Source organism: Juglans regia, chromosome 3, assembly GCF_001411555.2.
Source record: "Juglans regia cultivar Chandler chromosome 3, Walnut 2.0, whole genome shotgun sequence".
NCBI classification, from domain to species: domain Eukaryota; kingdom Viridiplantae; phylum Streptophyta; class Magnoliopsida; order Fagales; family Juglandaceae; genus Juglans; species Juglans regia.
The window spans coordinates 4,545,838-4,573,153 of NC_049903.1; the positions used below are offsets into that span (position 1 = coordinate 4,545,838).

The 27,316-nt window shown below is 31.7% G+C and overlaps 2 protein-coding genes across 4 annotated transcripts; one reads left to right on the forward strand and one right to left on the reverse strand.

The window, feature by feature from the left end:
- Positions 1–6,286: 6,286 nt before the first annotated feature.
- LOC108983403 (probable auxin efflux carrier component 1b) lies at positions 6,287–10,281 on the reverse strand. Its single transcript, XM_018955015.2, has 6 exons — positions 8,641–10,281; positions 7,920–8,196; positions 7,746–7,831; positions 7,450–7,607; positions 7,256–7,332; positions 6,287–6,814 (listed from the first exon to the last, which is right to left on the reverse strand). The coding sequence occupies exons 1-6, from the start codon at positions 9,752–9,754 to the stop codon at positions 6,748–6,750; spliced, it is 1,779 nt and encodes a 592-aa protein (XP_018810560.1). The 5' UTR covers positions 9,755–10,281; the 3' UTR covers positions 6,287–6,747.
- Positions 10,282–19,992: 9,711 nt separating this feature from the next.
- Positions 19,993–25,898, forward strand: LOC108979661 (hydroxymethylglutaryl-CoA lyase, mitochondrial-like). Of its 3 annotated transcripts, none has more exons than XM_035687972.1 (9): positions 19,993–20,108; positions 20,718–20,865; positions 20,930–21,128; positions 21,432–21,611; positions 22,278–22,358; positions 22,446–22,609; positions 23,020–23,156; positions 24,508–24,623; positions 25,280–25,601. In XM_035687972.1, the coding sequence occupies exons 1-9, from the start codon at positions 20,036–20,038 to the stop codon at positions 25,526–25,528; spliced, it is 1,347 nt and encodes a 448-aa protein (XP_035543865.1). In that variant the 5' UTR covers positions 19,993–20,035; the 3' UTR covers positions 25,529–25,601. The 3 variants fall into 3 exon arrangements, with proteins under 3 accessions (XP_035543865.1, XP_035543866.1, XP_035543867.1); XM_035687973.1 differs by having other exon boundaries at positions 19,994–20,108; positions 20,655–20,865; positions 25,280–25,898; XM_035687974.1 differs by having other exon boundaries at positions 20,013–20,108; positions 20,714–20,865; positions 25,280–25,865.
- The last annotated feature ends 1,418 nt before the right edge of the window (positions 25,899–27,316 follow it).

The following is a 27,316-nucleotide window of genomic DNA, read 5'->3' on the forward strand; positions in this document are numbered from 1 at the left end:
TGCAGTGAGCTCTAGCTGTTTGCATCAAACATGATAATATTAATTGTTAGATCGATCATTAATGTTCTATGCCCTAGCTAGCTAGTTAGCTTGAGATAAGTTATTTTAAAGAAACAAACCCCAGCTTTTCCCTAAGCAATTGATATATAATAGGTATATATAGAGATTATAATTAATAGAGTGATCGAGGAATATCCCAACAAACATCACATTATAACTATTTGGGTCTTGACTCTAATAAAATATTCATACGTAGTACTCATGATCCCCTTTGATCTTAACAAATCAATAGCCACTTTGTTCGATAGTGGCTTCGTTTGGTTCCTTAACTCCTCTCAACTCATCTCAACTTATCATTACAACTTTTTCAAATCTCAACACAAAATATAATAAACAATTCAATTTTTTCAAATCCTAAAATAATAATAATATTAAAAAATAATATTCTAATAATATTTTATCATCTCAACTCAACTCAACTCACTTCAACATCCAAATACAACCTTAATATATACGTACAATTTAGCTGAAAGATTGTTTAATATGAGAAATAATAGTTACAGTCGTGAGTGTATAAATATCATGTAATCACTTTGAAAAAATACGAGACCTACATAAAAATAATAATAATAATTTTTTAATTGTAAATTCTATTCTTTTTTAAATCGATTGTATAGTACTTGCATACTTTACGATTGCATGTAACATTACTCGTTTAATATATATATATATATATATAAGAAAAGTGTTTTGTTATATATATATCAATCACTATTTCACCAATTTTTTTTTTATATAAATGTAAAGTGTGAGATAATAAATGATAAATGATAAGAATGATAATTATTTATAAGAAAACACTTTTTTTTCGTGCAAATATATATATATATATATATATATATATCCCATGATCCGGCCAAAAAGCTACTCATGGTATTGAGTCACGTCTTAATTAATTAAATTAGTGACTTACAGGCTGTCGCAAAATGTTTAATTTCCTGTTTTAATCAATTAATTAAACGGGTGCACTCTAATTATAAAAATATTACATAAAAATAATCTCACAAATTGATATAATTTGATGTGATTCATTAGATTATAAAATTATTTTTATTAAAAAATAGATCTAATAAATCAGATAAAATTATGTCAATTTATAAAAAAAATTTTATATAATTTTTTTTTATAGATATAAACAGTCCTCTTTTCCTTAATGATATAAGTTAATTTGTATATATTTAATTCAAGTAGCTGCTAGTCAGGTCATGGGATCGTCATGTGATAGCTTACTTAATTAGACCAATTCTTGTCCTGCACGTGGTACAAAATCCACCACGTACGTACCTCTCGGTTAGGTTATAACTGTTTTCCATTTTTTATTGGATATATTCCTTTCATTATAACGTTGTTCATTAAACGTCCGATCATTGACCAAATTATTCAATATTGCATGATACAATAATTTGGTAGGCCAGTTTATCTTGGAGGTCCACAAATTTGATCGCTCGGCGACATATATATATATATATATATATGTGGGTGAAAAACATAGTGTTATTGGACCAAAGTTTCGAAGACTTTAGACTCTTCAAATTAACAGTAGTTAATTTTTGAATTATGTTATATATATACAGTCATTTTTACGTATTTTTTATACATTTTATTAATATGATTGATCAAAATAATTATTTTATATTAAAAAAATAATATAACTACATTAATGAATAATACGTAAAAGTTATTGCACATAAAATTTTTATTAATTTTTTCTACAATTTAACATTTTATACAAGGTGTGGAATTATCGTACGAACAGTTTTCATTATATAAATATATATATATATATTATATATAGTTGTCATCATGATTCTCTGCATGCAATATATTATTATTTAGTTTGAACTTAAATTACTTTTGCCGTTATGACAGGTTAATGATCGAGTATGTTAGCCAATGCCTATGCCAGTACTCGAACTTCAACCTGTTTGTACAAGATGATGATATCGGCTGAACTGAAACATGTCATTGGGTTACCAAAATGTGTCGTAGTTCTTGAGCCCCAAATCTCAGTACTTTTGAATAACAAGTTGGTTCACAAAAATATTTTATAAAGAAATAAATTCAAACATTAATATATATATATATATATATCTTGTCGTATGTTGAAGTATACATTACAACAAAAAAGATTTTTTAAGATGATTTTCTTCTGAAACGAAATGAAAATTGTTTCAAAAAGTGAGATTTATGGACGAATTTCAGATTTCACCTCACAAAAATGATGGAAGAACAGAACCGCTCGAACAGGATAATTAGGAACAAAATATTTTATCCCTAATAATAAAACCGTTCAAATGTAATATTTTAGCGTTCGGATGATTAAATTTAACCGTTCGAACGTATAATTTTCACTGTTCGAATGATTAATCAGCATTATTCGAACGTACATTTGTGCGTTAAGTATAATTATTATAACAGGAAACTGGTTACGTTCAAACGTAAAATTTCTATCATTCGAACGAATTTATTTTTGTTTGAACGTATTTTACAATCGTTCAAACACGTTACTACTATTCGAACATAAAATTGTTTCCGTTTGAACGATATTCTGTGATGATTTTTAATCGTGACAAAATAAATTACCGTTCGAACGATTTCCCTCAATTTTTTCCCAATATATCTTTTGATACAGTGTTGTTGGAACGAGCTCGGGATGACTTTTTTTCGTCCCAAATAATTTTTTTGAATGAAATGATTTTCTTTTGGAAAAGAGCATTTCTATTGTGGTGATATTATATTGTAAAATTACTTTTAAATATAAATAGATCAAACTAGTAATGTTAGGGCATAAAACTTATGCAAGCTTTGCGTAAAAAATGTGTTCTTCCCACTTTTTCACAATAAAGTTCAAATTTTTATAAAATACATATTTGTAAATCATATTTAAAATTTGTATATATTATTTTTCTTTTAAAAATAGACCGGAGTTAGAGTGATTAATGAACATAGAAAAATACTTCGGACACCGAAAGGTGGTCCTGATACATATTCCCGATATATGTATATATTTTAGTGATTAAGGATATATTTTATTTATTGATATTATGAGTTTTTGAGAAAAAAATGTTAAGATTATAAAAAAAATATAAAATTAAAAAAATAATCAAATGTACTAATCGATTTTTTTTGTCAAAATTCTCGATAGTTGTATTGTTACCATGAACACAATCAGACCTACGTACCCTTAATTTTACGGGAGGCTAGCTAGGCCTGCTTAAAGCTCTTGTGATGGCCCAAAACTTGCGAACTTGAGCTGAAAAAAGGCCTCTGACATGCATAATAGCGCGTGCTATTTGATATAACACGGTTCTGATTTTGAGAAAGCCAGGCCCAGGCCATGAGGTGATATTATTGAGATAATGCGTATCACTATCCCGGCCAAGACGGACCAAAAATCTTTAAAGAAAATTACTAAAGTTTACCCTTTTTTTTTCCCTAAAAAGTATTTAAGTCATATGTAAACTATTATCAAATTCTCTTAAAAAATGAATTATATATTTAAAGTAATTGGGGTCATTAAAGCTTGCTTAAGAGTGGTTTAGATTTAGAAATGAGTTGAGATGGTTTGTGAAAAATATAATAAAAGTAGAATTATTTATTATATTTTATGTGAAAATTTAATAAAATTGTAACGATGAGATGAAATAGGTTGAGATTGATTACGAATACAAACGAGTAATTTTAAAATTTCAAGGCAATGCTCACATATATATGAAAATGGTACATTCTTTTTTAGGGCTCTGATTAGTGCATGCTAAAAAATTGAAGTCAATTGGTTTGGTTATATAAAATTAAACTATTTTACCTTATTTTATATGATCATTATAATTTTTTTAAACTCTCACATAAAATATAAAAAATAATTTAATTTTTTTAAATTTTAAAATAAAAATAATCTAATAAATTTATATTATAATAATATTTTATTTAAATTTTAATAAAATATCTAATTTTATCTCATCTAAACTGTATAACTAATGGCTACTTTAGTTGCTTTTGCGTTGGCTTAACAAAGTAGGGTTTACATTTTAATCTCATTCTTTGAGCGAAAACGTACACTTTTTGTTGCCGCTGAAACCAGTTTTCATATGACTTTACAACTTCTAATATTATTATTCTTAAGGAACTAAACATGGGTGGGAACATGTGCATGCATGTTTATTCTGTATTTATTTTTTAATAATTTTCAATCGTAGTCTATATTTAGATAACTTTATAACCGAATAATTGATAATAAAATAATAATAATAATTTAAAATATGTGAAAATGATATAAAAAATAAGAGCCCGTTTCATCATTTTGGTCACTAGGATAGTCTCAAGTTCTGCGCTTTCTGAATTTTTCTGTTTTTAAAATGAAAACAACATGGGAAAAGAAGGAAATAGTACTGTAAATAAATAGACAGAACAGCAAGGGTTGTCTGCTTTGATTTAGATTCCTGTATTTTTTTAATAAAAGAAAACCAATTTGGAAAAAACTGCGTGCAGGTCATGAGTGGAACCCCAGACGCAAATGTTTGCTGTCTCTCTCTCATTGCCTGTCTCTGCTACCATTTGATGATGACTGTCAATTTTTAAGTTCACTATGCTTTTTTACTGAAAATACGGCTTTTTTGGATGGATTGAGATGATGGAACGTGGATCAGACTTTAGGGATGGTTGTAATGAGAGAGGGGTTTGCTACGCGTCGTCTCATTGTACACATCATTTTTATTTTTTTAGATTAATTGAATACTTTTATTCAAAAATCTTTGCTCTATATATTTATTAAAGAAAAAAAAATATATATATATATATATATAATATGTGATGTAACGATGATTAAATTCTCGCTTAGATTGTAAAATTATCTCAATTTTTCTTATTTTAATATTATATTTTTTAAAATTTTTATATAAAATATAATAAATAATTTAAAATTTTTAAATATTAAAATAATAATATTATTAAAATATAATATTTTATTTAATTTTAAATTCTCATCTTTCTCGATCCAATCCAAACGACCGCCTAATAGAATTATCGAACGAGATTAGTTTACATCCTTCGAGATTTTTGCAGTGCCACTTGGAAAGTGTACTACAACTGCCTAGAAATTTCTGTTCTTTATCAGATGAATTTGGTATCATCATTTTTTTTTTAAATTTATCTATTTTAAACGATTAGCACTTTGTCCTGCTTAACTCTTAAGTATAACAAGGCCACGGTTATAAATAGTTTAAAATAATAATAATATTAAAAAATAATATTTTATTTTATTTTTATTTAAAATTATTACATTTCATCTCATCTTATTTTATCATTCTAATTTTATTAAATTTTTATATAAAATATAATAAATAATTTTATTTTATTAAATATTAAAATAATAATAATATTAAAAAATAATATTTTATTTAACTATCATCTCTCAACTTACAATCCAAACCGTATATGTAAATTGAACACAAATGTACTTTAGTTTCTAAACTAATTTTATAAAATAAATTTATAAATTAATATGTTATTACGATACTTAACAGTTTTATAAAAAGAAATTTATTATGTATTAATTATTATTTATTTTCAACCTTTAAAGTTATAATTTTTTTATAAAATGTAAGAATATTTTTTATAAGATATAAAATTATTTTTGATAAAAAGTGAGATAAATAATGATAAATAGTAACGGATAAAAAAACATTTATATCATGTTACATCAATGTGCAAGGGGGAAGCCTGGGGACCAAAGCTTTTTGGGGGGAGAAGGAACATATTTTCGATTATCATTTTAACATGGTTATCTCTTGTTTAAAAAAAAAAAAAAAACGATCATCTCCCTAGAGAAGCCGAGACTAAACGCTATGGAGTAATGATATTCTGAACAAATTCTGATCATAGATGTGGACAAAATTGAATCGGTCAAGTTTTTAATAGGAAAAAATTATTTTGCCCACCTTTTTTTTTAACCGTTGGGAAAAAAATAAAAATAAAAATAATTATTATTTTTTCATCACTCTAAAAACTAGGGCTTTTAGCCTTGCGGCTAAAGGCTCCCCCAGAAAGTTATTGCACGGAACAAAACCGACATGGCTACGCAGCTTTTCTCAGATTATCGTTATGGTATGTGAATTAATGACGGTCATTCCCTATTTGAACCTAATAAAACTGTAGGATATTAGCCCCGGCCATGTTTTCAATACCCAACCCAACCTAAATTACTTTACACAATTAATCCAGATCACAGAACGATAAGGATGGCATGGACAGCTGGTTACAGCTACAGACAGTACTGTTTGGCTCGCCGCGTTTTTCTCGAGAAAAGAAAAGAAAAGAAAGCAAAGCACTTTCGAGATTCTAATCAAAATCTGTTTTTGACGGAAGCAGCAAAAAGTAGAAGTATCTCCACAAAAACGAGCTTCACTTTCCTCGTCAAAGGAACAGAAAGTAGGGGAGCACAAGGTTACAGGGGGGAAAAATGACAACAAAAGTTAGAGCTCTCCCGATGGGCTCAAAATATGATATGTGCTTCAATTTCTCGTTCTTCTATCCGTTCGCTGCTCCCTACTTTCTCCTTTCATTTCTGCAGAGATTCTATCTTGTTCAGTCTGTTAGAGAAAGCCCCCCCCAAAACAAAAAAAAAAAAAAATCAGAACAGTAAGCACTGCTATATAACTATTTCCCTAATGGCTTCAGTGTCTCTCAGCTTCAAAGTCCCAGCAAGATGTAGTAAACTAGTGTAATAGGAAGAGCTATTAGCATCCCAAATATAACCCTGCAACAAAATCAACATCCACCAAACTGATATTAAAACCAAAAAATAAAAAATAATAATAATAATACATGGAACTGTAATGGATTGCAGAGTCGATGCTACTTTAGCATGTGTGTGTATGCAGAAAGAATGAACGAGATTTACGTTAAGAAATTTAAAAAACATAAAAAAAGACAGCTATATGCCAATAATTAAATGACATTTATCGTATATATCTACATATAGATACTGGACCACCAAGGTTAATAACATTAAAAACAGGAATATATATATATATATATGTATATATCGGTACTGCACCACCAATGAACCATTATAACATGTCTCCACGAAGGAGACATGAACAGGAATATGTTCTGATATGTTCATGTACACATTTGTAAAAGGTGTGATGTAGTTGATCAGAAATTAAATGAGAAATAAGAAGGATAGTGTTCGAACCCAGTGCTCAGAATGTCTGGATGAACATTGTATTCCTTTGCAAAGACAAAGGGGACAATCCCCTGGGGAAGAGCTGCCTGAAAATTTAAGGAGAGATTTTTTTACATTATCCACAAAGAAAGAGCATGTTGTGTCTGGTTAAAAAAGGGTTCGATAACCAAAAATGACAGAAGGCTTGGGATACACTTCTTCACCTGTACAATGGCAATGTGCAAAAGGACCCCTCGTAGTCCAACTGCGACTGAGGCAGCAGCCATGACCGCAGGGCCGGTGATGAATCGAACAGCCATCGCAAAGGAAGCGACAGAGTTTCCACATGCAATAATTTTCGGCTGCAATGCCATGAACAAGCCTGCAACACCATAAAGTACGAAATGATATGTAAAAATCTAGCAATAAAAAAACGATCTTTTCGCTTCTGATTCACCATCTAGCAGCAAAAAAAAAAAAAGAGCTAAGAAATATTAACAGGGTTTAAGCAGTAACGTACCAAGACTAAACATGGCCATTCCGAGACCAGCATCAGATAGAATGGATATGGAACGTGCTATTATAGCAGGCATAACGATATTCCACCTGTAAATTTGAAGGGACTGATTAAACGACAGCAATCAACAAATCCCAATAGCTTTTAAAACGAGAAATCATTTTAACTTTAACATACTTGAATGAGACTAAAGACCATGTGAGGCCAATCAGGCTGGAATAGGTATTGGGATTTCTAATGAGCTTTCGCCACACCATAATCAAGATGAGTCTGGTCATTACACTAGCTGGCGGCATAGACGCTTGTTTCGAATCACCGTGAGCACCGGCCTTTGGGTGGAGCTCAGTTGTGGAGCTCGAACCGAGCTTCGAAAGCACCGGGCCTTCCCGATCAACCCCATTCGGAAGTGTTCTGTTTCCAAAGCTGAACTCATCTCGACCAAACTCATCATAATCTAAATATCGAACAAAAAAATGTGATATTAATATTTTTTTTTACAAGTAAAAATGTGATAAGATAACCAAAAAGTAAGAGAAAACGACAGAATAAAACCAAGCATTCCTACTTCCCAGTAATGACAAACTTGGGGCCAAGAAAAACAGGGGATTGTGTTTCGAATCTGCTCTGAAAAGGAAGAACGAGAGATCGCATCCCATCCAAGGATGAAAGGGGAAACGAAAAGTCGTGGAGTAACAAACAAAATCCGACAAACCCCACCCCACGCCCGAGACATAAAGAACCCCAAATACCAATCCAATATTCACATTCAAGCAGACAAATACAGTAGTACGAAAACATCAACAACCAACAGAATCCAAGAGAGACTCAATCAATCGTGCCTAATAGTCCACAATGTCAGCACAGCATGAAATAAACATTCAAAGATTAGTGTATAAACCTTTTAGGTGACCAACCCCACCAAGCTCATTCGCATAATCGCCCCCACCCCTGAAAACATGGATCCCACCCTCGGAAACCGGGGAAGCGCTTGAGCTCCAAACAAACATGTGAAGGTCCTTGCCTCCATCACCAGCACACCCATTAGCCTTCTTCTTTGCACCCGGCGAGAAAATTCCAGCACTCGGCGGAGCCGGATAAGCCCCATTCGATCTCGCTGGGTTCCCGAACACGCCGACTCCGCTCTCCTCGTCGAAACCCATGTTACCGAAATTGGATTGCCTCGGGCTCACATTGCTGGCGTTCTTACCATTCACCATGGAGTAGAAATCAGTGTGGTTGAAACTGGACCCTCTAGGTGTTGGATTTCTTGATGATTGAAGCGAGTAAATCTCTGCATTGGTTAAATTTGATGGGCGGGGAGTGAGTGAAAGACCGGAATTAGGCCCGTGGGAGCGTCGGGAGAATATTTCGGAGCGAGAAGAAGCTGACTTTCTCACGGTGACATGGAGTTTCCCATCTTCACCGACTTCAGCTTGGGTTTCAAGTGGTTCTTTCCCATCCAAGGAAAGGATATCAGAATCAACTCTGAAGGAAATGATGGACCCGGCAGTGTCTGGGAACTGCTCAACGATCAAGAGCCTGGCTCCCCGGTACTCAAACAAGAAGAGCATCAAAGTGTACCATATGATGCATTGGAGGACGACTATTTGGACCATGAGGGTCCCTGATGAGTCTCCGTACATGCCCTTCAGCAAAGGGATGCCCATGACGAGTGTGTTAGGGAGAGAGGAGAGAGAGAAGAGTGTGATGGACCATTCGAGAGAGCCTCTTGAGTTGGTCCTGGACCAGATGGCTAGGACCACCAAGACAATGACCTTCTGGAGAGTGTCAGCGGCTATGAACCTGTAGTTCATCGCATAAGGGTTATTGGTGGAGATGAAGTGAAAGGAAAGGAGCGGGACTGCAAAAAGTGCCACAAATCGGTTGATGCCTGAGCATTGGTCGGGGCTAAAGATCTTCCACCATTTGACAGAGCCGTATGCTAAGATCATGGCCACATAGAGAGGCACAACAGCTGTGAGAACGTGGTAGAGGTCTGTGAGACTAATCATTTTTCGTGCTTTCTTCTCTGATATGATTTTGCTTGGTATTGAGGGATGCGAAGAAAGAATAGCAAATGAGGCGAGTCAGAACACTCAGGTGGCGTTGTGCAAGAAGTGATAGAAAAATAGTGACCTTCCCGAAATTTCTTCGAGATTTTCCGGCCCGAAAATCGTCGGGAAAACCAAGTAAAGTGATGTCCCTTGCGAGTAACTATCGTTAGTACGGAAGGTAGGGGAAGATACCCGGGAAATATAAGCCCAGGAAGTTAACCCATTTTCTTAAAAACTCAAAGAAATAAAGCTATAAAGAACGGCAGAGAGAATAAGGCGAGAAGAGGGGAAGCGTCGACGTCGGAAATGATCAGAAGGTGAATTTTCAGGGGAGTGAGAGATAAAGAACGGCTAGCAAGTGGGGGGAAGGGATGGAAGTGAGGGGTTATATTTATGGCATTTTAATGGCAGACAAAGAAATAAAAGCTAGGGGCTTTGGAGAAGTTTTTTATTGTTAGCCTTTTTGGATCCGGAAAGGAAAATGAGAGAGAGAGAGAGAGAGAGAGATGGGGTATCTTTGTTTTCCTTTTTAAAAAGAAAAAATAAAATTTTGATCAGAGGAGGATCGAGTAACTCAGAGGAAGGGAAAAGTGATCCCTGCGAGTGAGAGGGAAAAGACCGAACCGCATCGGGATAGAGGTAGAAAATAAAAAGAAAACAAAGCCCATGGCCAGAGGAGAGCTTCCAAAGATTCTCTCTCACTTTCTGCAATGGTTACAGGCCGCGTTCGTACGTATAAATTTTAGATAAATAAATATTTACACTCCTAAAGTAAGTGGAGTGTATTTCTTTTAAAAAAAATATTATTATTTTCAGTTAATTTTATATTTTTTAATATATTCTATTAATATAATTAGTTAAAATAATTATTTTATAATAAAAAAAATTAATTCAATCAATCACATTAATAAAATATGCTAAAATTACAACTAAAATTTTTGTTACAAAAATGTGAATAATATGGGATTTTGATGAAAAATTTAAATTTTTAATATTACATTTTACTCTTTTTTAAAAGTAATGTGCGGTATTTACACAACTCATAATCATATCTAATATTATTTTAACTCTATTACAAGACACAACTATCATTTTTACCTATATCAATATATCCAAAATTTATTTAATAAAATTTTAATAATATATTTATAACTTGTTTATAACTTTTCTATCCCTTATGGCTTATTTTTCCTTGAACAATATAAAACACTTTAGTTAAAAACAAATTTTAATTTTACAAAATTACATTTCATTCCATATTAAATTATAATAGAACCATAGGTAAATTTTTTTTTAAGTTTTATCATAGATGTGACACTTATCATTCTCTTCTAACAGGCAATGTACAATACAGAAATTGCACAAATATATATTGTACTAAATTTTCTCCTTGAGTTTAAATTTAATTTCAGTTGAGACTACATGATATCTCTCACTTCTTGTATCCTTTATAGCATAAAATCGATTAAATTCCAAAAAAAGGGATCTAGACCCATGAATTGGAAATTAACTTTATAAATCTGTGGCCTTCAATTAAGTTGAGTTAGACCTTTCATTTTGAAGCATGAAATAAATAGTAATGCGATATGATATAGTAAAACTAAGTGATTTATGGTACAACGGCTATTTGTTTAACATGGCGACAGGCAAAACTTGAGATAAAAAAAATATTAAAAAAAAAATCCCTGCAATAATCATAAATTAAGTTATGCTGTATTTTACATCTTTCATATCACTCCATTTCATTATATTAATTATATTATATACTACACTCTCGTGTTGTTTGTATATTGTTCAATTGATACGTAGTAGCACCCATCAATTATTGAGTGAACTTAGATATTTTTTTAAAACATTTTTTAAAAATATTTAAATACTAGTAAGTTATATCGCATTCGTATAATATATGAACTGAGAGTTTATAATACAACATCTTCTTTATCTATAATACCACAAAAATGTCATTTTTCAAGAGATTTGTGATCTAAGTATCCATATCCACATTTATTGTTTCGAGTATCTATCATTATCCATCCAACTCTTGTTGTATATATGTATTTCTCGACTACCACAAGTCTACGACATCTTTTATATCATTAATTTTTAGTATTTTTTGTATGTTTAGCTTGTCAAATAAGTTGAAAATATACCATTAAGGTGGTAGTCCAGTACGAGCTTGTATTTTATGGCTTTGAGGATAAGATGTAAGGTGAAATCACTTATAGTAGTAAAATCAGGCCTTTAGGCTATAGGATGGACTTTGGACCAGCTGAATATTTTGGTGGTGCTATGGTGACGGGCTCGTTCTTAGAGCAGTAGCTATAGCTCAAATAGGATATTCTATAATGGAGAGAGACTCCTATGATCACATCCAGAGAGTATTGTTATACTGGTCATTCCTGCCTCCTTTTTTACTTAAAAAAAAAAACTAAAAATATAATTTTTTTTCTTCACATAGAATATGGCATTATATACATGCCCAACAAATTATGCATAGGTAAATCATGTTTTGTAAATAATTTTCAATTGTGGTGGAGAATGACGTGGATCGACCATGCATGCATAGTGCAGAGCCACACGCAGAGAGGCTTCACGCAAGGGAATTAAAGAATGAGTCCAATTGCAAGAGACAATTCCCTCAGTAACTGTGTCATCACAGGAAGAGGAGCATGAAAAGAACAAATCATCATCGACAAAGCACGAAACAACAGCAACATAACAGATGAAAAGTAGAAGCATAAAGCCCCATCAAATGCTGGAATGATTGCGGCATCCCGAAGGGAATCTGAAAAAACATCTGAATCCCCCCACGACTTTCATGGGCAGACCCATTACCACATATGCATGTGTCACCTTCTCATCTAATGATTCTATGTCTGCGAGCTAGCCGCCCCCAACATATAGATATATATATATATATATATATATATTAGTTTATAAAAAGATCTCCTAACATACTTTATATGATACTTTAATAATAAATTTTACAATCTAATATATTATATTAAATAACGTAAATTTATATATTTAATTTTATAAAATCTTTTACTGCTAAGATATTTCTCATTTATATATTGTATGAATATGATACATAGTTGTTTTTATAATTTTTGGGTAAAGTTCTCTAATAAGATATATATATATTTAAAATTCAAACCGATCAAGATCAATTGGAATTAGAATATATTTAAAAACTAATAATAAAATTAAAAAAGAGTTAAAAGTTATAAAATAATTGTTTAATAGAAAATTATTCTCATCAATTACTATTCACTATCTCACACTCACACTCTATAAAAAATATCCACACGTCTAATGAAAAAATAAATAAAAAAATAAAATTACAGATATAGAATGTGAAAATAAATAATAATTAATGAGTAAAATTCCTCTAGCTGCGTAATAATATATAGAGACAACAAGTTTATTTTGTTGCCCTCTTAATTATCTTTTTATTTTACTTAAGGGCATGTTTGGGGAGTGAGATGAGAATTTTGTGTTTTGTTTTAATGTTTAAAATATCATGTTTTAGTATTATTATTGTATTGAGATTTAAAAAAGTTGAATTAAGATTTAAAAAAATTGAATTGTTTATTATATTTTGTATGAAAATTTAAAAAATGTGTAATAATAAGATGAGATGAGATGAAAATTTTGTGTTTCATCCCACCCCCAAACTTGCCTAAAGTATTGCTGTCAATTGTTAATTTTCGTGTCCTAACCACGTTGCAAAGAACGAAACAAACAAACTGCTTTTTAAGGCGCTTCAAACCTGTCCCACGAGCACTTTCGATGGTTTTTGTATTATATAAAAAATATAAATTATTTAAAAATTATTATAGGGAGTTTCATTCGATTATATAAAATGAATTATAAAATATAATTAATTATAGTAATCCATTACATGTAAATATGGATACTATTCATCTTGTCAAATTTTTTTATAGTTGATATTTCATTTATTCATTCATTTTCTTTTATTTTGATTTTTATCATGTAAGCAAATTCTATTTATTGTTCATCATTTAAAACACATATATTTCACTTTCTTCTAAAAAATATAATGGAAATATTTTTAAACCAATTTTTTCATATTTTGATATTATTTTTAATTTTTATTTGACTTATATATTTTTGTTTTATGTGTATAGAACTGAATTATTTTACACTGTATATAAAAACAAATTATAAATATAAAAAAATATATAGATATTGTAAATTTATTGGTAGAAATGAAATATTTAAAAATAATATTTATATGATATATATATAAATAATAGATAAGTTGATAGATGATATATTATAAAAATTAATATGAAAAATAAAAAAAGTAAATTTTAATAATATATTTGAAAATATAAGATCAAAAATCGAGTGCTCTAACAGAAACTCAGTCATGCCATTATCTCTTTGAGATTTTTGAGTTTTAAGATGATGTTAATTTTAGAAAAGCAATATTTTATTTTTGATTTTAAAAGGCATGTGGTATTGTTTCTTTTGGAAAAACATTTTATATTACTTTTATATCATCCAAAGGAAAAAAGTAAACGATAATCAACTACATCATCAGTTTAATAATTATTTGATAATGCAGTATTAAATAATTATCTAATATATTTTACTTATCTACCAATTATTTGATTTCTATAATATGTTAATAATATATTTATTAAAAGAATAATAAGTAGTATTCTAATCAATATAGGTTAATTATTTATTGACAATAGTCTAGTCATTGCCAAATCTAAAATTTGATTAAAAATTGAGGTTAAATCATTTGAGAGGTTAATCTAATTAGACTATCCATCAAAAAATTAAAATAATAATATAATATTATATATTTTAATAATAATTTATATATATATTTTACAAATACACTCCATACATTAATTAATAATTTAATTTTTATTTAAATTTATTGTTTTCCAACTATTTTTTCCTTAACCTAATTATCCAATAGTTAGCCATTAAAAATATTTTTAAAATAAAATATTATTTTGGAGATAAATAATGACTGACCAAATTTAAAGAAAAATATAGATTTATTGTAACTTAAAAATAGAGCTTTAGAGTTTTGACTACTCCAATACTAACCACTTTTGAGCCACTTAGCTAAAATTTGACTAAACACTAGCATTTGCCTAGCTCAAAGAGACTACGCCATGCTTGCGGGTGTAGACTTCGACGAGTACTCGCGTATGTATAAAAAATTACTGTTTTTTTTTTTTTTATTGAAAACACCATAGAATATATTATTTTAGGACAATGCTATGACTATATTGAAATATTGTATTTTTTTTGAATCCATCATTTGTGTGTATCTTTTTTTTAGTATTTAAAAAAACACATGGTTTAAAAAAAACAAAATACAACGTTGTGTACCTTTTCTTAGTAGTTTTATCGGTGCGACTATTATTTTTCTATATTTTAAGACCAAACATAGAAAATTGGAATCTCCTCTTCAAAACTAGGATCTTAAAATTCGAACAAGTACGGCAAATGCATATATGCCATATATATTTTCTCTATATAGTTGAATAATGGGCATATTTTGTTTTGCTTATGCCATATATATATATATATATTACATACTTTCTATGTCACGTGTATGTGTATGTGTTTGTAATTAATTGGAGTGAATAATAAATATATAATAAGCTCATGATATTTTATTAATTAAATGGTGAGCAGAATTTAAAAGTTAGATTTGCTGTTTTAGATGTTTACAAGAGGAATTAATTCCTTTGACGATCAGTACGTATATAATTAAGAACTAATTCTCCACATCTCAACTATATTTCCAACGTTATCAGAATCAAGTTCTGTCGGCAACATCTCAAGTGGGACTTTCTTTTTAATGTTTCTATTAACAAAAATGATAAACATACGATATTTTTCCTAATATATTTCAGATTTTTATTGTAAAATTACCATATAAAAGTAACACTATTTTATAAAAATATCTTTATTTTATATCATGTATTGTGAAAAATATTGTGTATATATCATTACTATTTTATTAATGCGTGAGGAAACTAGTTTATAAACATACGAGTTATTATATTATCAAGTTAGTATACATAATTTAAATTATAAGATTTAAATTTTAAAATTTATTATCCAAATTATCAAATTATATATGTCATATATCTACTTTACTATATGTACTACTTTAGAGAGCTATTTGAGAATATAATTTTCCTATATATATATATTCAGAAAAAGGTGCGGGTTTTGAAAAGAAATTAATAATATTAGCTAGCTAGCTAGCTAGCATCAACTAAAACATAATTAATTAAGTTGGTTGGAATTTTATATACGTGGGTGAACCTATGCAAACAAATCAAAGTGCAGCAAACGAACATTTGTCACCACTAACATGGATCATTCATGTGTTTCATCAGTCACTACTCTTTTGAACATCTCATTCGTCCTTTTTTTCCTCCCTTTTCTTAAATCAACGCTATATTTCTACATTATATCCTCCCTATCCCGTAGTCTCTTTTTTTTTTTTTTTTTTTGGTGGCTAAGTTATAAGTGACTTATTTAGTCAAACTCAACTTGGCACACTTTAATTAAAAACAAGATCTGGCCACTTTTTAGGTTGAAAAAGCACGGTCATGATCTCGAGGGATACTACTCATTATGTATAATAATATTCATTGTGTTGGATTATATATGTATCAGCTGGTTGGAATGGAATTGGTTTTTTATTTTTCTTGCAGCAACTTTTAGGTCTCGTTTGTATTCGTAATCCATCTCAACCCACATCAACTCAACTCATCTCTTCTCATCAATACAACTTTCTCAAATTCTCACACAAAATATAATAAATAATTCAATTTTTTCAAATTTCAAAATAAATTTTATAAATTTTTACATAAAATATAATAAATAATTAAACTTTTATGCTATTATTTACAAATTATCTCAATCCATCTCAACTTATCTCTAAATCAAAACCGCTCCTATTTGACACACACATGCAAGCAATTTGTTTCCCATTTCAAGTCTTTTTCTGAGGTTTTTTTTAAAGCAAGTTTCATTAGCATACAACATAATCCTGGAAGTTGTAGCAGTTTAATCATATAATAATGAGAAGGAGATCTTTATCACTATGAAAATCTAAAACACATGGAAAAGTCCAATTTAGAAATATGCTTTCACTTAAATTTGGCAATGAAAGACGCCATTCCGAACGTATTCATTGATAAGTGGGTAGCTAGATTTTGAGTATCAGTAATTGCTAGAACTGCACTCACAGGCGTGTGTACCTGGCCTACCCCATCTTTCTGAAGTGATCACTTTTTTCCTCAGCTTCCAATGGGATGCTCTAATTCTAGTCAGAGATGCAGTATTGGGGGACAGAACTTACAAATCTTTTTATTTCTTTGTTTCTTCCCTCTTCCATCTTTTCTGTCATCAACAAAAACCCTAGGCCTCCCTTATAAATGCTTTTATTTTGGTTTAGTTCACGCTCATCATGCGTACGTACTCGTAACTCGATCATGTGAAAATAAACAACTGCAAACATTAATAGTTATTTTTTAATTATTAAATAAAAAAAATTAGGTGTTAAAATAAAAAGACAAATAAAGTAGATAAAGTAACATTTTTCTTTTTTTGGTCTCTCTCTCTAGTCTCTATTGATGTTATCATTCATGGTACTGAGTGTGCACTTCTTTTTCTTTTCGATCACGAGAAGGGACGAAAACTGTTTTCCAACAGAGCGAAGGCGTTCTTCTTATCATCACAAAGTGCTTAATGGTGAGACACTTGCATGCTCCTGCCAAAAAGCTGTAGAGAATATTGCACCTCCTTAATTAAATATTATTCCCTATACTTCTTGCTGATGCTGTTTGCCACTAGGGCTTACTGCAAACTGAGCTAATATATATTTTGAATAATATTACATATAAGTATAAAATATATAAATATCATATAATTATTTAAAAATAAATAAATTTTGTATTTATTTATTTTTTAAAGAAATAATTATATGACACTTGAATACGGGATGATTTCTCTTTTATTGTCCGCAAATGTCACAAAAGCTAGCTTCAACAGATCCATCCCTTTCTGGTTCAATTTTCTCCCCCTCATGAAATTCTTGTTCAATAATTATTTTCCGATTTAATTAGTTCACGATGGAAAGGATATAGCAAGGAAAAAAGAAAAAGAAAAAGAAAAAGAAAAAGAGTGATAAAATGATGGAAAAAGGAAAAGGAGCAGAGCAGACTGATAAAGCTAGATAGATTGCAGACTGCAGTAGTGGCAAATACGGAGAGGAGGATGGTAGCAGTAGACGACGTTAATGTTGAAGTGGACTTCAAGCAATCTAAAGAGTCGGATCGGAAGGGTGACGTCTAGGAATATTATTCTGGCAGAGGACAGATGAATTGAGGGGGGCCGGCCGGCGGGGTGGGGGCGCAGCTGGCTGCATGCTAGCTACCTGCAGGTAGCCTTTGCCTTGACATATTATGATTATTATTACAGCACTGCAAAACTATTGTGACGGGCAAAAATTGATCAGTTTTGTCAGAACTTTTTAAGCCCGTTGGATTTTGGAGACTCAGACCCTGTCCACTTATTTAAATTTCTTGTTACGGAACAGATATTTACACGGACAAGATAATGCGCGACAGAATTTGATGCTACATTCATTTTATTTATTTTTTTATCCGTTGTTGAATATAGAAAAATGTTAGGGTGAGTTTGGATTTTAAATTTATCTTAATTTATTTTAATTTATTATTATAATTTTTTTAAATTTTAATATAAAATTTAATAAAAAATTTAATTTTTTCAAATCTCAAAATAATAATAATATTAAAAAATAATATTCTAACAATATTTTATCATCTCAACTTAACTCAATTCAACATCCAAACACACCTTTAGGGTGTCGGATTTGGCTTCCTTTTTTTTGTCCAACTGTGCTTTTTATTTTTTATTTAGTGATTAAGAAAATATTATTTAATAATATTAAAATTTTTTTAAAATATTTAAACTGTTAAAAAAATGATATAAAAAAATATTTGATTTTTTTCACATCATTTTTTTAACATTTTTAAATATTTTTTACAAAATAAAAAAAATTCATAATATTATTAAACAATATTTTATAAATCATTAAGTAAAAAAAAAAAAAAAAAAAAAAAAAAAAAAAAAACCCAATGGCTAAAAAGAGGGGAGCCCAAATCGGGCTCCCTAGCATTGGCCTTGTATATAATAACGTATTCTTGCTTAAAAATAAATGAAATTAAGAAAATAATGAAAATACAAAAGATATTAATAGATTTATACAATAAATTAAATATAATAGAGAATAAGTCATATTACCGTGGGTGAAAACTTAACTAGTTGATTTTTTATTTGTATAAAATCGGCTTAACCAACAGAATAAGGAAAAAAAAATCTGGCAGGAGCGATTTCAAATAATATATATTATTTCAATCAGTTTGCTAGTTTGAAATCAAACCTGCCTCGATTTCTAACATTTCCTACCACCGGTTCTCCATTAATTTCGACTGATTCTGATAGGTGATAGTCAGTTTCATCAATTTCTATACAATCCTACTATATATATATATATATATTAAAATATTATAAATATATTCTATTATAAATATGGTAATATTCTAATATCGTATAGCCATAAATAACAAAACACTTGTAGTATGTAAAGACTTGCATCATGCCCTTGTCTAGAAAAGGGTTATTTACATTGAATGAACTGATCCTTTTTTGCCTTCTCTCCGCATAAAGAAAAAAATAATAAAAAAATAATATTTATAATTTTAGAATGGTAAGTCTCACACATTTCTTTTTTAATTTTTAAAAAAAGAAGTAAATATATGTCTTATATAAAAAAAATAACTTTTTTAAAAGGTGGACACTTCATCCATGAATCATGACGATTGAGAGGACAGAAATGGGCCGATTGCATGTCTGAGGCTTGGTTGCCTGGCCTCAACCCAGCTTTGAAGAAGTAATGGCCTTCGGGGAATCGGCGAGTTAGGTTTAGAAACGCATTTATTGTCGGCCCATTTTGCAGCATTTACAACTTTATCAACATTGAGCGAGCGTTCTAAAATATAAGCCCATGTGACTATAATTTTTGGGGTTTGTTTTTCTTTTTAAAATCCGGCCCAAATTTGTTTTTTTGGGAACTCTGCTCACGTTGTGGGATTGGATAGACAGAGAATTCCCGTTCTAGAAGTAGTTAGTACTTTTCGTATGAGACCCGCAGTGAATCGTGCCGCGCGGCTTTTTCAAGTGAAAAGGCCAGCTAAAATCGTCGTTGTCGTCGGTATGGTCTTCTTTTTTAAAATCTAATTTGGTTCTGGATTTTTGAGTGTTCGTCGCAAATTCACTTGTTGTTTGATGAAATGCCTCTTGAGATTCTTGTATCCGTCTCCTTTCTATCCTTATGCTTATCTGAGCGTTACCGGGTTTTGCTCAGAATATCTATAGTTCGTAGTAAGTATTGTAGGAGGACCTAATCTTTCTCTTCTCTTTTACCTGTTTATTCCAAAGAACCAAATTCTGATACCTTTTGGAATTTTAACTCTAATGTTGGATCTTGGAGGTACATGAAGATTTCTATGAAATAATCCTAATAGTGTCATTTCTGCTTCTTTTGTAGGTTTCAATTTTGCCTGAACATATGCTTTCAATTTTGCCCGAACATCTGCGGATGTTTGTTTGCTTTTATTATTATTTTTTAAATATATTCTGTTGAAATATAAAAGATAATTATTGAGAGATTTCAATGTCTATTCTGTTTTTTTTTTTTATAAGTAAAGATATCTTAATGACTATTCATAAGCATCTGTGCTCATTTATCGTGTTGTAGTCAGAGAACTTGGATTATAAACGATGTGAAATTGCTTGCTTAAGATACAAGTTATTTAGGCAGTTGACGCGATGCTAGCAGTGAGGAGTTTGAATAAGTTTTCGCAGAGTAGCACGTTCTTTTTCCATAAACTCATTCCGGTAATGGCAAATTTGGAGGAACCACAAGGTGTTACCAAACCCTCAAGCATTGGAGCTGATACACTCAAGAGGTATTCCTCTAGTGATTGCATAGCCACAGCTAGAACAAGGTTCTATGAGCTAGTTTTTTTTTAGGTGCGAGGACATAGGAGAAGCATCCTTATGGAGAAAACAAAAAAGGATCACGTTTCAAGGAGATACCGTAAATGGGGCACTTGCAAGCCGGGGTTGGAATTATCAGTCACTTGGTAATGCTCGCGATGCTTGGTGTTTGGTAAATCGTCATTATAGCTCCCATTGCAATGATAAGTGCACAGGGGAGCTTTCTAATAAGGTGCATCAAAATTTTATATGAACTGTTTCTGTTATCTCTACTTATGGTAGCTGGAAATTTTATTAGAGGAAAGATGTGAGTTCAAAAGTTCTCTACTTGTGGAGTTATTTTCTTCTAGTTCTTCCAAGACGAATAAGATACTTGGGCAAGTTTATCTCGAATGTGTACTTGTTCTTGCCATAAACTCTGGCGTGATTTGATGTTTTCCAAGAATCAAGTCATTTACAATTTCCGTTCTGGTTATTTTTTCTTCTTATAGAGGATTGGAGGTTTTATTCTCTAATACTATTTATGATACTGCAGTTTCTTAGAAGTATTCCAGAATATATAAATATAGTGGAAGTTGGTCCTAGGGATGGACTGCAAAATGAGAAGCAAATCGTGCCTACTTCTGTAAAGGTCGAGTTGATAAAAATGCTAGTTTCCTCAGGGTTGCCCATTGTTGAGGCCACGAGTTTTGTTTCACCGAAATGGGTACCACAGGTAAACATGGCTTCACTTTCTTATAAGAGATACGCTGCCTTGTGGTGAACTTCTTTGTGCTAGGTGTATATTACTCGTTAGTCTATCTCTTAACTTTTATAAATATTGATTGGCTTCTTTATTCTTGTACAATCTATTAAGAGTTGCTTTTCCTTTTCCCCATGGTATTCCCTTTTGAATTTGAATTTTCTCCTTTAGAAGAAAAGAAAAGAGCTTCCATCTTTCTGCACTTGTTGATATGTTGGAATCTTCTGCATTTGGATCTGCTAGAGATTTATTTAAAATCTAAAATGCAATCATTGGATGTGTATGCCTCTAGAAGTATATTTAGATAAAGTGGCATTGAAGGTGTCAAAATTGTTCTCTAGGTTATCCTCCAGTAGAAACTAAAATGCTGCCCTTTTATAATATTTTATGTTTGGCTTAGCTAGCAGATGCCAAGGATGTAATGGAAGCAATCTTTCTGCACTTGTTGATACGTTGGAATCTTCTGCATTTGGATCTGCTAGAGATTTATTTAAAATCTAAAATGCAATCATTGGATGTGTATGCCTCTAGAAGTATATTTAGATAAAGTGGCATTGAAGGTGTCGAAATTGTTCTCTAGGTTATCCTCCAGTAGAAACTAAAATGCTGCCCTTTCATAATATTTTATGTTTGGCTTAGCTAGCAGATGCCAAGGATGTAATGGAAGCAATTCAGAATGTTGAAGGGGCTAGATTTCCTGTCTTAACTCCTAATGTTAAAGTAAGCATTCTTTAGAAGAGAACCATGCAGTTATACATATAAAAAGTTTATGTGGAGGGAATTGTTCACTGTATTGCTTCTTTCTAGGGTTTTGAAGCAGCTGTTGCAGCTGGAGCCAAGGAAGTGGCCGTCTTTGCTGCAGCATCTGAATCTTTTTCAAAATCCAATATCAACTGTAGCATCGAAGAGAGTCTTACTCGTTACCGCGATGTTGCCCTCGCTGCTGGCAAGCTCTCATTTCCTGTTCGTGGGTAAATTTTCTGACCCTCATTCTGACTTGTTTCTCATATATTGTATTTTTCTGGATCATAAGCCCATTAGATTTCCTAGATTTTCTTGTGTTCAAGGTGGATAGTCTCAAAACCCACCAAGGTTTGATACTCCACTTTTTTTAGTTATTTGAGTTATTTCCGAGGTTGACTTAAGACACAAGCATGTCAAACTTTCTGTGGTTGTCTGTACCAATTTCAAACAAACTTTCTGTTAGCTAAGTCCTTTGTTTTCTTTAAAGTTTCTTAGTTCGGCAATTTTAATGGTAGAAATGTTTAATGCCTTGATTTCCTCTCAATGCCTTTTTTTATCTAAATAATGATATTCAAGTAACATAAAAAAAATCTTTGGTTAATAATGTGACAAATGGCATACTTTCTTATGTTTTTAGATATATATCATGTGTTGTGGGGTGTCCAATGGAAGGAATGGTAGCTCCAGCTAAAGTAGCATATGTGGCTAGAGAACTTTATGATATGGGTTGCTCTGAAATAGCACTTGGTGATACAATCGGTGTTGGTACCCCAGGTAATCTCTGAAACTGCCTTCCATTTTCTAGTTTTTTTGTGTTTGTGTTCATATTCCATATCGGATTTGGGTGTTATGACTTGTATACACAATGCACTTGTTTTTGTTTTATTAAAGGTTCCAGATGTGAGAGTTGGGTGCAAATAAATAAATCTGACCTCAAGGTCTTGGTTTGGATGAACGGAGCTGAAGAGCTAAGGGAGAAGACGTAGGGTGGAGGTTTGGAGTGCTAGTGGAGAAATTGGCTGAAGCAGCTCTGAAAATTATTAGGCTGGAGGAAAAGGAGGGAGGTGGGAGGAGAGGTAAGAATGTTAGGGAAAAGAGCTGGAGAACCTGATCAGGAAAATCTAGCTATTTTAACACCTACCTTGCTTGAAAGGATTTAGTAGAGACCAAAGACCATTGAAATTTGAGTGGTTTATCAAGGAATTGGAGAACATTGAAATTTAATGTACGAGGGAGGGAGGTGGAGCAAAGAATGGAAACATTAAGGGCAGGTTTGGGACATCTACCAAAACACAAAATTCTCATCTCATCTCATCTCATCTCATCATTACACCTTTTTCAAATCCCCATACAAAATATTATAAACAATTCAACTTTTTAAAATCCCAATACACATTTTTCAAATCCCAAAACAATAATAATATTAAAACTTAATATTTTAAACTTCAAAACAAAACACAAAATTCTCATCTCACTCCCCAAACCTACCCTAAGGGTGCGTTTGGATGTTGAATTGAGTTGAGTTGAGATGATAAAATATTGTTAGAATATTATTATTTATTATTATTATTATTATTTTGGGATTTGAAAAAGTTGAATTGTTTATTATATTTTGTATTGAGATTTGAAAAAGTTATAATGATGAGTTGAGATGAATTTAGATGAGTTTAGGTTCCAAATGAAGCCTAAAATGTTGAGAATGTGAGCATCAATATGAATTGTGAGACCTTGTGAACCTCTTATGCTTGAAGCAATTGGTTGGCGATTGAAATTGGCAACCATTAGGCTGGCAGAAAGTCATCAAATTAAACCTTTCCTTACAACAATGTTGATGATGTACCTAAGTTGGAGATAAAATTCGTGAGCCATCATGTTGAATCCTTTCCATAGTGCTTATCAGTCAAATGCAGTTATTATGAAGTAAATTTAGTCCTGTCTGAAGCAAGCAACTGACATGTCAGCTGTCTTGATATGAATTTGAAATTAGTGGACATTTTGAATTGAGCATATATTGCTAAGCCTTATTCATTTTGGAGTTATGGTAACTTGCGTCTTATGAGTTCTTTCGTATTTTTATTAAAAGGGACTTTATGTGGTGTTGCCTTATGTGTTTTTATCTTTCCAGGTACTGTCATTCCAATGCTTGAAGCTGTTATGGGTTTTGTCCCAGTTGATAAACTTGCTGTCCACTTTCATGACACTTATGGCCAAGCTCTGTCAAATATACTCGTATCCCTCCAGGTAAGCAATTTTTTCATCTTGATTTCTTCATTAAAGCAAAACCATGTGTGCGGATGCTCATCATCTTCTGGTGTTTTGACTGATACTTGAAACAACTGGATTAAGCTCATGAAATCCCCATGAAGTTGATTGTGGTACTTTTTTTAAAATTGTCTTTACTGCTAGTTTGTGCTATAGTTTGCTACGAAGACCTTAGAAAAATGCCTTTCCATTAAGGCGGTATCATTTACAATGCTGTGCTCCCTTAGAGTAGGATGCAATATGTAGACAGTCCCATTTATTAACATAACAGTTAGATACGTGGGAAACTGTGTGAGTTTTCATGTGGAATGTCTAAAACGTGACCTTATGGGCCTAGAAAGTGGGTGATATATATCCAAGAACATCATGCTGGAATAATCTCCATTAATTCATGAAACGGTTTTTTATATATTCATATTCTTGGTTATCTGGTCGACTGCATTTTATTTATTCACTTTTTTTTTCTCTCTAATTTTTCTTCTTCTTTGTTTACTAGTTAATTTATTTCTGATGCATATTTTTAAAATTCAAGCAAGTTTCCAGATTTATTACTGAATAAAGTTATATGATAATTTCAAAAGCTATGTTTGAAAATATTTTGAACTTAAATGTCATGTTGTTGATTTCCTTCACAGATGGGAATCAGCACAGTCGATTCATCAGTTTCTGGTCTTGGGGGCTGCCCATATGCCAAGGGTGCATCTGGAAATGTTGCAACTGAGGATGTTGTGTACATGCTAGATGGGCTTGGTGTGAAGACAAATGTGAATCTTGGTAAGCTCATGTTGGCTGGGGAATTTATCTCTAAGCATCTGGGACGCCCATCTGGCTCAAAGGCCGCAATTGCCTTGAGTAAAGTCACAGCTCGCGCCTCCAAGCTATGAGGTACTAGCTCTAGACCAATTTACACCTGCATCTTCCCATTCTTTAGACAAGTCTCTGAGCACGCATCCTACTCTTTTATAAATGAAGTGTGCAATACTTACATAGCTCATGACTGTATTTAGTATTACTAAAAAAAAAAATACTAAAAAAAAGATACAAAAAAAAAAAAAGAAAAGAAAATCAGTGTGGAGAAGTGCATATTCAAGCACGAAAAGCTTGTAATAATCAGCTCAACTCAAAGATGTTCAAAATTTCAAGCACGAAATAAGTGTACTGGAGCTTTTTACTCCAAAATGTGACTGTGGGTGTTGACCAGCCCCATGTATTATATTGTTATGGGTACCATACAAAAAAAAATTCTTGTCGCAACCGACTAGGGAAACTCTTGAGTAATCGGCGTCTGTGTGGAAAAATGAAATTGTGCGTTTCATATACACCAAAGTTCCAAACGACCATGTTGCATCATTTAAAAGACACTCCCTCCTGAAGAACTGCTTCCTTCGTCTTCCCACAGAAGAACACCAATGACCTTGGTTCAGGATTAAGAACTAGGAAATGAAAAAATCCCATTAAAAAAAAAAAAAATACACACCCAAGAAATGAAGAAGGTGGAGAGGAAAGCTTTGTATGGTGTACGTGAGAGGCGATGCTGTTAGACTTAAATAAAATTCTCTAATGCGAAATAGCACTTTAGAAATGAGAATTAAAGGGTTTAACGCCAAGAAATCTTACCTCCAGCCATTGATGCAATTCACTGTATTTGTTTCGGTTTTCACTGTGTTTGGCTCTTCCAAACTCTTCTCTACTCTATTTAGATGGTGTATTACCGAAGGGAATTGAGTGAGTGAGTTTGGGGACCAAACACATGTATTTATAGCCGAAATTCTCATCAAATTTCGGGTTTACGTGTCCCACGTGATCCTATTTTCATGGGATCAATTTAAATTGAATGGATGAGTGTTTGACCACTTAAAGGACTCTTAAAATGATGGACTCCCACTCACAAACGTCTTCATGAGAAAGAATCGGTCAACATTCTCCCACTTGGTCAACACTCCTGATCTTAAATCCATAAATAATCTTCATTTAAGTAATAAATACATGAATCATGGCGATAGGTCCTCTAATGACGAGTATTACCTTCCATGTATTACTATGTATTCATTCTTTACCATTTATGTGGGAACAATTTCTTAATGAATAAACCCTATGTTTATTCTTGGTCCAATACAGATAAATTTTCTCAAAAATAAATTAAGGTGCACATTAATATGAGAAAAGAACATCAAAATGATTAAGAATTTCATTAAAAATAATATTGTTCATACAATGAAAAACTACATAATGGAACCAAGTCCCATATTCACTATATGATCCTTGAATTTCAACGGTGGCATGCCCTTAGTCAAAGGATCAGCGATCATTAGTTCAGTGCTTACGTGCTCAATGACCACTTTATTTTCTTTAACACGTTCCCTTATGGCTAAATATTTAATGTCGATGTGTTTACTCCGACTCCCACTTTTGTTATTCTTAGCCATAAAGACAGCAGCTGAATTGTCGCAATACATTCTCAATGGCCTAGAGATTGAATCTATAATTCTAAGCCCAGAAATGAAATTCTTAAGCCATACACCATGTGAAGTAGTCTCAAAACAAGAGACGAACTCGGCTTCCATAGTAGAAGTGGCAGTCAAAGTCTGCTTGGCACTCCTCCATGATATAGCTCCACCGGCCATCAAAAATATGTATTCTGATGTTGATTTGCATGAATCAACACAGCCAGC

Bases quoted from the DNA above. Each gene is read 5' to 3' on its own strand.
- LOC108983403 (XM_018955015.2), bottom strand. From the start codon at position 9,754: ATGATTAGTCTCACAGACCTCTACCACGTTCTCACAGCTGTTGTGCCT. The intron at 7,832-7,919 runs GTATGTTAAAGT...TCAAATTTACAG, and splicing joins TGGTCTTTAGTCTCATTCAA to GTGGAATATCGTTATGCCTG. The intron at 7,608-7,745 runs GTACGTTACTGC...ATGGTGTTGCAG, and splicing joins AATGGCCATGTTTAGTCTTG to GCTTGTTCATGGCATTGCAG.
- LOC108979661 (XM_035687972.1), top strand. From the start codon at position 20,036: ATGAGACCCGCAGTGAATCGTGCCGCGCGGCTTTTTCAAGTGAAAAGG. The intron at 22,359-22,445 runs GTAAGCATTCTT...GCTTCTTTCTAG, and splicing joins TCTTAACTCCTAATGTTAAA to GGTTTTGAAGCAGCTGTTGC. The intron at 23,157-24,507 runs GTAATCTCTGAA...TTATCTTTCCAG, and splicing joins AATCGGTGTTGGTACCCCAG to GTACTGTCATTCCAATGCTT.